Source organism: Monodelphis domestica, chromosome 2 (assembly GCF_027887165.1).
Source record: "Monodelphis domestica isolate mMonDom1 chromosome 2, mMonDom1.pri, whole genome shotgun sequence".
Lineage (NCBI taxonomy): Eukaryota > Metazoa > Chordata > Mammalia > Didelphimorphia > Didelphidae > Monodelphis > Monodelphis domestica.
In genome coordinates, this window is record NC_077228.1 from 223,898,842 (window position 1) to 223,913,054 (window position 14,213).

At 34.8% G+C, this 14,213-nt stretch overlaps 1 protein-coding gene across 10 annotated transcripts in view; it reads left to right on the forward strand.

Annotated features, from left to right (window-relative positions):
- The window catches only part of LOC100029142 (WD repeat-containing protein on Y chromosome-like), a 171,965-nt gene that overhangs the window by 55,192 nt on the left and 102,560 nt on the right, over positions 1-14,213 (forward strand). For 9 of the 10 annotated variants that reach the window (XR_008916421.1, XR_008916422.1, XM_056817246.1 and 6 more), the window contains 3 exons: positions 2,747-2,932; positions 3,041-3,232; positions 13,521-13,784. Coding sequence is in view for 8 of the 10 variants with exons in the window: in XM_056817246.1 (XP_056673224.1) it covers positions 2,747-2,932; positions 3,041-3,232; positions 13,521-13,784 (642 nt within the window). In the remaining 2 variants the exon portion in view is untranslated. The remainder of the gene's footprint in view (positions 1-2,746; positions 2,933-3,040; positions 3,233-13,520; positions 13,785-14,213) is intronic. The other variant, XM_056817248.1, reaches the window with a different exon arrangement.

The following is a 14,213-nucleotide window of genomic DNA, read 5'->3' on the forward strand; positions in this document are numbered from 1 at the left end:
TTTGTCACATTAAATTGTTGTATTGACCAAGTCAAATTCAACTCACATTTCTATATTCTCTAAGATTTACAAATTGCTTCCCTCAGAGCAACCATGTAAGGTAAATAGCACAAGTTATCCCAGTGTAGAAAATCTTCTTATGTCTTTAACATAGAGTTTTAGAGTCTAATCTGAGGCACTAAAAAGATAAGTGATTTGGACATGGTCTCACAGCTTGGGGGAGGCTTTGACTCCCAAGCCAATAATCTATCTAATATATCATAATGCCTCTCCATATGAGCATTATAATCTTCATTTATAGATGAGAAAAATAGAGGCTCCAAAAAAATTACTTGCCTAGTCACATAATAATCTAAACTGACATTCTCCTTGCTCCAAGACCATACCTTTCCATGAAAGGACACTATGTCATAAAAAGCCCTTTTCTCACAGCAATACTCTGTGATTATCTCCTATTTTATAGATGATGTAACTGAGGACTCACCTTAATGAAGTGACTTACCCTTGATCCCATCATATATTTTCAGAACTGGGATTCCTGAATCTAACTTCACAAATCTAATCTAATCAGAATCTAACTTCCACATTTTCACTCCAAACTATAGTTCAATAAAACATTCAAGTTTAATCCAATGAACTCTCTTTTTTGACATTAGGAAACTGTGTCATTGTGATATACTCTGTGTTAATGTGGCACTGTTTGTCACCAAATTTAGTATACCTTCAGTTTGGTATAGGCTTTGAGAAACACCTGATAGATCATATATTCTAGACTTGAAAAACAATCACATTTGTTTAGTCAAGTCAAGTCAAACCAAGAAATATCGATTAAGACTTTACAAAGGATACAAAGGGAGACAAAACCAGTCCTTCCACTCAAAGAGTTTACAATCTAACAAAGAAGACAGTATCTAACAAGATGTATACAGGAATTGTGCATCATCCCAAGTAAAAAAAAAAAAAGCAGGAGTAGCAATCACAAACTCAGACAAAGCTAAAGCAGAGTTCTGATTAAAAGAGATAAGGAAGGAAATTACATCTTGCTAAAAGGTACTTAAAAACAATGAAGTAATATCAATACTAAATATTATGCACCTAATGGTATAGCCTCCAAATTTTTAAAGGAAAAACTAAATGAGCTTAAGGAAGAAATAGATAGTAAAACTATACTAGTGGGGTACTCCAACCTTCCCCTCTCAGAACCAGATAAATCTAACCAAAAAATAAACAAGAAAGAAATAAAAGAAGTGAATTAAATCTTAGAAATTTAGAACTAATAGATCTCTGGAGAGAACTGAATAACAATAGAAAGGAATATATCTTCTTTTCATCAATACATGGCTCCTGAACAAAAATTGACCATGTATTAAGACAGTGATGGGCAACCTTTTGAGCTTGGTGTATCAAAATTCACCCAAAAAAACGAGCATAACTGCATAACTCGGGTGGTGTGACACTTGAAGGAAAAAAACATAATTTTACAATATTTATAGTTTAAATGACAAAAATGTATAATTGTAATATATAACTGTATTTAATAAATCAAAAACTAATTATTTAACTTACCTGCTTAGTGACTTCTTTATTCATCTGTCAGTTGATTTCTTTTGTTGGTCTTGCTATTATTTAATTTTTGTGGAGTGCCATGAAGTGAGGAGGAGGGGGAATTCTTTAACCTGCCTATTAGTGACTTTTTTGTTGCTGAATTTCATTGACTAAATCTTCAATTGAAGATTGCTATTTTGTACACTTCAAGCCCAAGCAAGCACTACTAACTTCATATGTCAACCTGTTTCTTTTGTTGGTTTTGAGATTATTAAACTGTCTGCTGCATTCCTCCTCCTCACCCCCAGAGGAACCCCATGCACTGCCTGGCGCACTGCCTGTCACTGACAGCCAGCAGGTGGAGCAACCTCCCCTCCCCAATGCCCCCCCCCCCCCACCTAGGAGCATGAGCATGGCCAAGACTGTGGGCAGAGGGCATCTCCCTGACCATGAGGCACACTGAGCCTGTATGAGGCCCTGTGTCATCAAAAATGGCTGTGTGTGTGTCATAGGTTCACCATCAAGGCATTAGGGCATAAAAACTTTACAACCAAATTCAGAAAAGCAGAAATAATATATGCATCCTTTTCAGATTATAATACAATAAAAATTATCATCAATAAAGTTCCATGGAAAGATAAATAAAAAATTAATTGGTGACTACATAATCTAATTCTAAAAAAGCGGTGGGTCTAAGAACAGATTATAGAAATAATCAATTTTATTAATAAGAATGACAATGAGGAGGTATACAAGATAAATTGGCAGTAGGCACAGAGGAAAGTCCAGAGTCTTTCACGAAAGGAGACTAAATCACAGCTATAGCTTATGTCCACATCTTCATGAAGGATAGTGGAAATTCTTGCATTCTTCCTGAAGAGAGTGTATATTTTATTTGGGAAAATTAGAGAAATTATTTTTAAATATATTAATTAAAGGCAACCTGATAGGTAGTTCAAGGTAGGGACTAAATACAATTATGTTACTGTGTGCATCAAAATTCATTTAAAGTTACTTTTTAAAATATTTATAAATTACATATGTATATGTTTTACTTGCAAGACTAATTTTGAATAATTACAGAGCAGAATACATCAAATTCTAAGTGCTACTCTGTTAGAAACCTAAATGTATTTTTAGGTTTTAAGAACCATCATAAAGGACTAGATTTATACTCTGTATCTATTTTGTTTTTCACCAGGATATTGAAAATCACTGTCAGTTCTTAAGATATACTTATATCCGCCGCCTTCATCAAGACTCCATTTCCCAAATCCAATATGTCCCAGAAGACCTTTGCATTACATCCTCCGGGAACTCTCAGACGTCCTTGGTAATTATGGACATGGACCAAAAGAGAAAAGCATATACCTGGAAGATTAAGAGGGTGAGGGCCTTCCTTCCCAGGGCAACCTCAAAGTGTTGATCTCAGACTCTCCTATTTCCAACTTTTTCTCATCTTTGTAAACTAGTTTCCCTGTTGCTTACTCTCCAGGGAATAAAATGCTTTGATTTTTGCAAGTCTCTGAATCTCTTGGTCAGTGGTGGAGCTGACTGCTGTGTTCGGGTGTGGAATCGATTTGTCCCAAGCCTCCCAACAGCCATGCTCCGAGGACATTCCTTGCCTATCCTGGGGCTGGCCATCCAAGAAGAAAAAGGACAGATATTCAGCTACTCCAAAGATGCAGTGAGTTGACTTTGCATTGCTTGTGCTTAATAGTGAACATGAGTGAATAAGATAAGGGCAACTAGGTATCACAGAGGATAGAGCACCAGATCTGATGTCAGGAGGACCTGGGTTCAAAGCTGGTTGCAGATATTTCCTAGCTATGTGATCCTGGGCAAATCTCTTAACCCCACTTGCCTGACTCTTCATCTTCTACATTAGAATTGTCACTAGAACAGAAAGTAAAGGGTTGCTTTTTTAAAAATGATTAATTAATCCTAATTTTAATTAGGATAAAAGGAGAATAAAAAAGATTCGGCCAGGTACAAATTTATTTCATTGCAGCAGGAATAAATTTACTTCACCCACAGAAGACCTGGAGACTCACAGCTACTTAGAATAATAGAACCTAGACTATTAGAGCTAGAAAAGGACCTTAGATGTCATCTAACTCTCATTCTCTGGAGAAGAAAACAGAATCAGAGAAATGACATAATTTGTCTAAGAAATAAAGGTAGTTGCAGAGCTAAAATTAGAACCCCACTGGATTCACCAGTCCAACCGTTATTTTCACCATGCTATTTGTGCAAGAATTATAAGAAGCTTTAGGACAAACTCAATACCAAAACTATAGCATTTGTTGTTCATACCCTGCAGTAGTTAAGCCTTTTAATATGTATCTGGTTTACTTGTTTGGCTTGAACATATTCTTAATGATGGACACAGGTTTAATTCCTACTTGTACCACCTAAGTCCTTTTGTTCTATAGCCTAGCAATAAATGTAAAACATTGGTCATAAGGGAGACTCTATAGTAGAAATGAATTCATTCAAATCAAAATGAATCTGCTACTAATAATGGGGTTTGGTGGCCATGTCTTTATATAGAAAACTACATTGTAAACAAAAAGTCAAACTCAGAAAGATTTTGAGCAGATTTCTATTCCAAAGATTGAATCATCCAAACCCTAAACAAATCATACACAAATACATGAGCTCTAATATTAACACTAATTGCCACCTCTCTCACTGCTATTTACAGCCAACTCATCATCTATTTTGCTCTACTCAAATGCCCTCACTTCATATCAATACCCCCTATCAATGAGAATAATCCAAACCTCATTAATCCTATTATATGACTAACCTGAGGAAGCATCTTCCCAGGATTTCTTCTGACAATAAACATTCCACCAGCATCATTGGTTACTATATCTACTATAACCAAATTATCAGCCTTTATCCTTACCCTACTAGGCCTTCTAATTGGCATAGAACTTAACTCACTTAAGCTCATAAACACAACAAACCATGCTACTAACTTCTCAAACATATTAGGATATTTTACTCATTAACATCAAGCTTCACCCCCTAATAAATTTATTTATAGGTCAACTGTTAGGCTAGGATTTTGGGGTAAGGGAAACACAAGGGGAAAAAACATATAAAAATCTATTTTATTGTTTTGGAAGGGAAAGGAATAAGGGCTTAGGGATTTACTTATGCTTATTCTTTTCTAAAAAACTAACTCACTATGCTAACTAGGTTATTAAACTAAAACTTAACCAAGTACCCAATCTTACTCAGCAGGGGTCCAAAAAAAAAAAACCAGTTAGAGCCAGGATCTGTTGTTGTTTGATGTCCAAGCAAGTCCTGATGTCCAAATGAGACTTAATGCTACCAGGAACTAGATACAGGAACCCTTCCTCAGTTCAACACAGGGAAATCCTCTCCAGACCTTCCTCTTGACTTCCTCAGGAGACCAGAAGAAAAGTCTGTTGGGGCAAGATGGAATCTTCCCAGATCCTCCCGCTCAGGCTCCCATGTGACCCTTGGTCACATGCCACTGTCAATCATACCTAGGTTTGCACTTTTCAGTTTTTGCACAGTTTTGCAAATTGCAAACCTTTCCATTTTCCATTTCCATTTCCATTTCCAAACCTTTATCACAATTCTCCCCTATTACACGAATCAAAAATCATGTTGGAAACACGATTTTTTAATTTGTGCATAATCTAAAATACTTACCAGTTACCTAAACTAAGAAATCTACCCAAAATAACAAACAACCTACACTCAACTATCTTACTCTTAACTTACACTAACCTATTCTAAGGAACTGTAACAAGGGGAAAAGGGAAAGGAAAAGGAAAACAAAGTCAATAATGAACAAGTACAAAAGTTAAATAGAAGCCAAATCAGAACAGCAAATAACATCAAACAAAAGATGAACATAACTTATTCCATGCAAATATCAAACTTAAAATACTCTTATCAGCTAAAACAGAAAATTGTACTACTATTGCAGTACATTAATATCAAACTTAGAGAAAAAATTTTGAAAATCACAATAAACACATTAATAAACATGCATAAGTTTTACAATGAAAATTAAACCAAATAATAAACTCAGTTATGCAAATACATGTAACAGTGAGCTATGTACATAATTTACATATATACATATAGTACATACATACAATATATACATGTATGCTATGCACATGCACATATATACACTTATGTACACTTCATATTTACATAGTTTACATATCTACATACACTATAATACAATTAATTTACAATCCTATTGTATACCCTATTTACATATTTATTTACAATTTTGTTTGATATGTGATGTCATATGTTGTTTGTGTTGTGCAATGTATGATGCAATGCAAGTCAGTATCTAATTTTCTTAACTTATCTTACTTAACTTTACCTAACTTCAAAATACTTCTCCTACCTAAATTTCTATACCTAAACTAAATCTAAGTATGTAACTACATTTTGTTAGTAAATAACATATCTATTGCTAATCATAACATTGTTGGTACCCTAACTATACACTGTTTCACTCATTTAAGTAGTGATTCAATGTAACCTAACCATTTTTATGTTTTATTATGTTGTTACTTTTGCTATGTCATGTTGTTTGGCTATTTAAATGTCAATGTTATTGTTATATAAGAATTATGTTACTGTTGTATGCCACATACTTACCCCTACTTCTTCTTGAATATCATTCTGCCATTCCACAGTAGGAAATATATTTGTGTTTGTATGTGAATAAATGCTATGTTATTATTTACTATAATATATTACCCAAAGTATAAAATCATTAGTCCATTAATCCTGTAATCCTCTTCATTGCAAATTTAAATGTATAAGTTCTCAGTCTTCCATCAATGTCCATTAATTCCTGAATTCTCCTCTTCATCTACATTGTCCTCTTCTATCCTCTTCGGCAGGAATGGTCCTCTCCTTATTGATCTTTTTGACTGAAGATTCAATTTGACTGTTGATTCTATCTTTCTGCAATCTCTTTATTTTCTTCTTCTTCAATGATTTGTACATTTTCATTATTTATACCATGTGCTAATTTTATATGTGAACAATGATACCAAGAATCTCTAACCAAAACTTTTCCTGAAGATGGAGAAACCAACACAATAGTGTAAGGACCTAACCAACTTTCCTGTGTTGCTGATGTTTTAGCAAAATTTTTTTACATATACCATATCGCCTGGTTCATAATTATGAAGAGAATAATCCAAAGGACCAGTTTGAATTAATACTCCCATTTCATGCAATTCTTTTAGTCTTTGTTGTAAAGCACTTAAGTAAGAAGCAAGTTGACAATCTCCTCCTAAGAGAGATGTATAGATTGTCTTACAAGTTTTTGCTTATAGTGGAGCATGTCCAAAGAGTGTTTCATAGGATGATATATGCAAATCTGCTCTTGGCCTCCCATAAGTAAAACAAAACTATGGAAAGAATCTCTGGCCATTTGAGATGAGTTTCAGCACAGAGCTTCCCTACCATAGTCTTTATTTCCTTATTCATTTGCTCAACTTGGCCTGAACTTTGGAGATGATATGGCACATGATATTTTGGTTTTATTCCTAGATTTTTCATAGACAGTTTTCAGGATGTCTTGAGTAAAATGCGATACTTTATCAGAGTCTATTATTAATGGTATTCCAAATCTAGGTATAATTTCCTTAATCAACACTTTCACCACAAAGCTAGCTGTATTTGTATTTGGTGGAAAAGCTTCAGGCCATTTAGTTAATCTATCAATAATTACCAAGCAAAACTTTTATCTTCCAGCTTTTTGCATGCTGATATAATCAATCTGTAGTCTATCAAAAGGACAATATGCTAAAGGTCTACCACCTAAACCTTTCTGTCTGAATCCTCCTTGATTGAATTTTTGGCAAGCAGAACAGCTTGAGCAGATCTTATTTGCTACAGTACTTATTCCAGGAGCAACCCATTGCCTCTGGGGTCAATTACAGCTTGACTACCAAAATGACCTTTTGTGTGAATGGCTTGACACAAATAGGTATACAGGTCTTTTGGTAACAGCAGCTTTCCTGTGTCTGTTAACCATATACCATGTTCTTTTCTAGCTCCAAACTTCTCTTTCAATTTTTGTATTTCTGAATCTACATAAGCTTTTTCTAGATCAGATTCTATAGTTCATAAGTTCATAATATACACTGGAGCATTTCTGGCCACAAATTTTGCCATTATGTCAGCTCTATGATTTCCTTTAGAAACAGAATCTCTTCTATTAGTATGACTTCTACAATGGATTACCACTAGCTGTTTAGGCTTCTGGATAGCATCCAATAACTCAGTTATTATTTCTGCATGAGCAATTGGTTTTCCTGATGCAGTAATAAAACCTCATTGTTTCCAGATCTTTCCTGTCACATGACAAACAGAAAAAGCTTAATGAGAGCCTGCTTAAATGTTTGCACTTTTACCAGCTGCCAGAAGAAATGTTTGCTTTAAAGTGATTAACTCTGTGGTTTGAGCGCTAAGGTTACTAGGTAACAATCCATACCACAGTGTCTCAAATTATGTGACAACTGCAGCACCTGTACATCTAATTCCACTAGACAAATATGAAGATCCATCCGTGAATAAAACCAAATCTGGATTTTCGATTGGAGTGTCTTTTAAATCCATCCTTGGCAGAACCACTAGATTTACTGCTTCTAAGCATTCATGTAATGGTTCACCATTCTTTGGCAAATCAGGAAGAAGTGTAGCTGGGTTTAATACACTACACCTTTTCAAAGTGATGTTTTCACTACCTAGAAGTATAATTTCATACTTAGATATTCGTTGGTCTGAATATGCTTGAGTACGAAATTTCCTCATTAGCACTTCTATTTGATGTGAACAGAATACTGTCAATGGACATCCCAAAACTAATATTCTGATGACTTTTGAACACAACTGCAGCAGCTACACCCCTTAATCAAGGAACTGTACCTGCAGCAATTGGATCTAGCTGATAACTATGGTATCCAATTAGATGATAACTTTGTCCTAAAGTCTATGTCAGCACACCAGATGCAATACCTTTGGTCTCATGCAAAAATAATGGAAAAGGTTTAGTATAGTCTGGGATTCCAAGAGCTGGTGCAGATAAAATCACTTCCTTAAGCTTACTTAAGGCTTGTAGATGTTCAAGTTTGAGTTTCAGAGGTTCTGGTTCTGTATTCCTTGTTACATCTGTTAAACATTTAGTAATTTCACTATACCCAAGTATCCATTGTCTACAGAAACCTTCCCATTACCTCAAGAATTGCATCTCTTGCCTCTACTAATGTCTCATAAACTCCCTCTTCAGATGTATCTAACTTCAAATCCTCTGGCCAGGATTGCAATAACAGATCTGTTCTAGTCTCCTGAATAAATTTGGTTCTTTTTCTCTTAGTCAAGAGTCCCCCAGACCAAGGAAATTATAGATAATAATTAGCATTTGCTATGCACTTCAAGGTTTCCAAGGTGTTTTGCATGAATTATTTGATTTGATCCTGGAAAAGAACCCTAAAAGTCAAATACTATTGTTGTTGCTGCTGTTGTTATTTATAGGTGAGAAAATGGGTTTAGAAAAGTCTAGTGAATTCACCAGTCATATAAGATAGTAAAAGTCTGAATTGGAACAAAGAAAATGTAGATGATGGTATCAAGAAATAATACAATATTATCCAATTTATAGTTATAAAAATGTACATTAAACCTGGTATCATGAGTATTCTAATTGCTGTAATTGTGTTATTCTCACTGAACTTTGATTTTGGGATGACAGCAAGTCTCTTGACTTATTATACATGCTGAGAACTTTCTCTTTGATAGTTTTACTCTCCTGGAAGAGAACAAGGTATTTACAAATATCATCTTTATCCATTGATTGAATCTGACCTGTGTTAAAATTATGGTTGGACTTGAATATATTAATTTGTGGTCTCCAGGGATTTGATTACTAAATCCCAAAATGAATTACTCAAGTAAATGAAATTTATGGCAGTTTATTTTACAATAGAGGGAAGATATTAAGGAAGAGAAAAAAGAGAGCCAGGTAGGAATTCTAAGGCACTAATTAGGGAAAGGAGTCTCAAGATGATGGGACTTTCTCGGAGGTTCATACCTCCAGAAAGGCAAGGAAACTAAGTCAGCCTTTCACTCACCACAGTGACTGTCTAAAAGGAAAGTTGTCTGAGGTCTCCTGCATGAGCTCCTTCAGGGGTCCAGTTCCACAGCCAAGTGTCTTTGCTTCAAGTCTGAGTGTCTGTCTTCCAGTCTCTCCTCAAGTATCTGTCTTCTAGTCTTTCCTCCAAAGTGACTCTTCTTTATTCTTGATTTATCTGACAAACCCTTGTGTGCCTATTTAAAGATCTTTTTCTCTTGTGTCACCTCCCCTAAATTTTACATCTACCAATCATAGCAGATGCTCCTCTCCAGGGCTGCCCACTCTTTCACATGTGGGTCACAGACCTCCCACTCAATTCATAAAATGGGTGTTCACACCTTTTTGTGGTTAAAATGGGTAGATCTACTTTAAATACTGAGTTAACACCTTTGATGATTAAAATCTAAAAAATAGCCTGGGGATTACAATTTTGTCTTCACTATCAGGAAGAGCTAAGTACCTTCATTGTTACAATCAAGGGATAACCAAATCCAATCTTCACACCTGCTAATATAAGCTTTAAGTTTTCAGAAACTATTTTTTCCTTGGCATTCTTTTTGTATAAAGAATTTTATATACCTCAAGTCCAAACTACATTTTTATGTCACTGGGAAAAGATTAAACAAAATGAAGAAACTTTAACATGATATTTAAATGGAACCAGATAACTTCATATCAGTCATATCTATTAACTGATTATTAAGATATTTTTGTTTGACTCTAATTAGGAATCCATATTTACTTCTATTTAGAAGAGTTTGTAATGGATTTAAACTGTGTCCCAAAATGTTATTGTTTTATAAAAATTATTTTTGACATCATGGTATTTGTTTATGCTTTAAATAAAGAACAATTTTCCATTTGAGCATCAAATGTTCTATAATACTCACTATGCTTGGATCTATTTTACATTTTCAGTACATTAATAAGTCATCAGTGTACAACTAAGTCAAATGCTTTGTAATAATCAACAGAAACAGTATAAATATTGTGACATTTTGGGATAATTGATTCAATAATTTCCAAGTCACTAATGAATTGTCTTTTATACTCCTAAGACAATCTATATATGATCTTGTATTTCTAGATCTTTTAGTGATATAAACTGTGAATGTTTTGAATTAAGTACATCAACACATAATTGGCTTATATTCGTGTCACTAAAATTCTAATTTTTTGTCAGTTAAAATGTGATACCTTCTTTTAAGAAAGGGAGTAAGAGGTGTTTATCAGAGAGGAAACTGTCAAAGAACTTTTCTATTAACTCATGCCCCACTTTCCAATTTAGCAAAGAAGTTTGTTTCCTTCAACTCTTTTGATAGTGCTGGTTTTCTGTTCATTATATTTGAGGTGCAAAAGTTTTCTTTTTGCCTTTGATTCAAATTTTATCCTTGTATTAGATTTCTTATAACCATACAGAAGGTAAAAAAATTTTCACATTCTCATTGTGGGGAAGTTCTCTCTATCGTCTGATTGCTTTGTTTCTCCCAGTCTCGTTAGTAAAGCTTCCAATAATTGGTGAATTGTTTATTGTACATTGCTTTGAGTCTTGTATTCCCTTAATCTTTGGACCTTTTTACTTCCAGTTGCTGATTAAGCAAATCTCTAATTTCTCATACATCTGATCTGTAGCTTCTGTTCTACATATTTCTCCTTTGTTGTCTTTAATGAGGCAATATGGTATTTAATATTTCATTATACATACAAGTTAGATAGTGATCCAGTCTTCCAAAGTCTTCTTTACAGGTCTTTAATAATTTAAGGAAGCTACTCCAGGCATGGTGGTGTTTAGTGACTATCTCTAGGATTATGCTTTCATACACCTATCTTTCTTGCTGTCCTTCTTCCTATGGCAACAGCTACTACATAACTGAGGTGTGCAAAGTTTTTAAATATTTTATACTTTCTGTCAAATATTCTGAGAGAATACATTTGTTCATGATCGTTATTGAGAAGATTAGCTTTTGTAAGTTATTCATTTTGGAGGTATTGTTTGACAAGTTGGGTAAGAAGATAAGAGAAGTAACATAAGAGAACAATGTCACAAAAATGTAGATAGCAGAGAGCATGAAAGAAGAGAAAGTAGCCAACCATGTCAAATGTAGCAAAGAGGCCAAGGAGAGTGAGAAATGAGAAAATTCCAACAGATTATCATTTAAGAGAGCACTGGTTACCTTGTCAGGAAGGATTCAGTAATCAAAAATATGTTGATGATTAGGAATATGGAGGATAATTGAGACAGTAATCTACTGGTGAAGATCAGAGGGGATAGGATTAAGGGCAAATGTAGAGTTTGGCCCTAGCAAGGAAAAGGAAAACCTCATTAATGATATTAAGGGTAAAACAGAGGAAGTAGAGATTATGTCAAGGTGGGTTTAGATGAAAAGATAGGAAGAGGGAACTCATGATTAATATTGCCTCAGTTTTCTCAGTAAAGTTAGAAGTGAGGTGTTCAGCTGAGAATGAAGGGGAAAAAAAGATGTTGGAGGCTTGAGGAAAGGAAAAAGTGTTAAGAGATTGCCTTGCACTGTTGATAACCCAGTTGAAGTTGAATAAGGTGAATTTATCATGTGCCCAGTCAGCACTATTTTACTAGCTGTGTGACTCTGGGCAAGCCATTTAACCCTATTTGCCTTTTTTTAAAGTGTGAATAATGCAGATTAAGCTCAAAAATGTGCATATAATTTTTTTTTTCTGGAGCCTGACCAAAAAACCTAGGTTCTGACCATGGATGAGTTACGTTACCTTTCTGACCAGGAACCTCAGTTTTCTCATATGTAAAATTGGGATGACAATAATTGTACTACTATCTGCCTCATAGGGTTGGTATGTTTTATAAATTTCAAGATGCTTTGGAAATGGAAATTTTTACTATCACATTCATATACTGTTTATTAATTGAGAGATAAATCTACTAAAAATAGTATTTGGTCATATGGTTATTCCCATGTAGAACTGAAGAGCAAGAATAACTGAGCTCAGGAGTCATAAAAGCAAGCAGTCAAGTGAAGCAAGAAAAAGGTTGCACATAGAACAACTAAGGTTAAAGGTCACAGAAGAGAAGAAAGGAAGATGTATTAAAATAAACAAATAGATAAATAAATGAAAGTCCAAGTCCCAATAATGGGCCGGACTTTTTGTCAATATGACTTCTAGCCAAGCTTCCAACAATACTAGTACTGCTATAAATAGTGGTTTATATAAAAAGAGGTAAATCAGAGTATCAATTCCTCTGTTTCTGCCCCATTTTGCAAATTTAAGATAACCTACCTTGCTTCATGAAGTGAATTTTATAAGAGTTAGCCATTTTTTCCTAATCCATTTTCATAGGCTCCTAAGAAGTAGAGTTTAGAGATATCTTAGTCAATTAGTCCAACTCTTTTATTTTATGGAGAAGGAAAAGGAGGCTGAGGTTCACTCAAGAATTAAGTAGCAGAGTTGAGATCAGAACACAGGTTCTCTGACTCTAAATCCAGTGCCAAGGAATCCACCATTCCTTGATCCCATAAATTTATCCTGATGGTTAAGCTCACATTTTATTCTTTGGAACACATTGCAGACATATGCTATATTTGACATTTTAATTACTGTGTGTTCCTCATGTTAAAGTGCTTGAAAATATTAGAAAATAGGAATCAGTAGATGATTTGAAAGCAAAAATGACAGAAATTAGTAAGCTGACTTCTTAACAATAAAGTCCTACATTGAAAATTTCTTTCCTTTTTTTTCTCATCGTGGGAATAGAATGGGGGAAAAACACTTAACAACAGATGCAGTATTTCTCAAGGGAATAATTTCTTCTTTCTATCTTTTTCAGGTACTGAAGATCTGGGACATGAGTTACCACAGTTGTCTCCATACTGTGACACTGAAGTTTCCCCATTCCCAATCTGAGGATGCTTTGGAACAAGGAACCTTCCCCTTTCTATTTCTCCAGAAGCCTTTTCCCCTGATCCTTATCTCCTACATAGACTACATGGGAATGCTGAGACTACCCATGCCTACACAGTCAGAGACAAACTTTGCAACACCTCACAAGGCTCCATTGTGTGGGACTGTTTACAATGCATTCTTCCATCAGGTCAGATATACTCTAAATGAACCAATAAGAATTTCTTATTATATGGGACTGGGTTGGGCATGAGCTGTGGAAGGCCAGGTGTGGCAACCATCAAAGTGGGTTTTGTCTTGCTTTATGGTCTTTGGTAGAAATAAGTAGTAAGTGTTGAGTGAAAGACAAAGGAATAGAATCCTACTACTACTTTAAGGAAACCTAAACACACCTCACTTTACATAGTTATGAGGATTTATTCAGGACAATACAGACACCCCCCCCCCCAAGAAAATCCAACAGATATTTATCAAGTACCTCCTAAGTGGAGGGAACATAGTAGGTCCTGGGAATACAATGAAGCCAATTGATGCCTTCAACAAACATATTCTACTTTGAGGGTTAGAGAGAGGGAGATTAAATATATCCAGGCATATTCATAAGTAAGATGTAAAGATG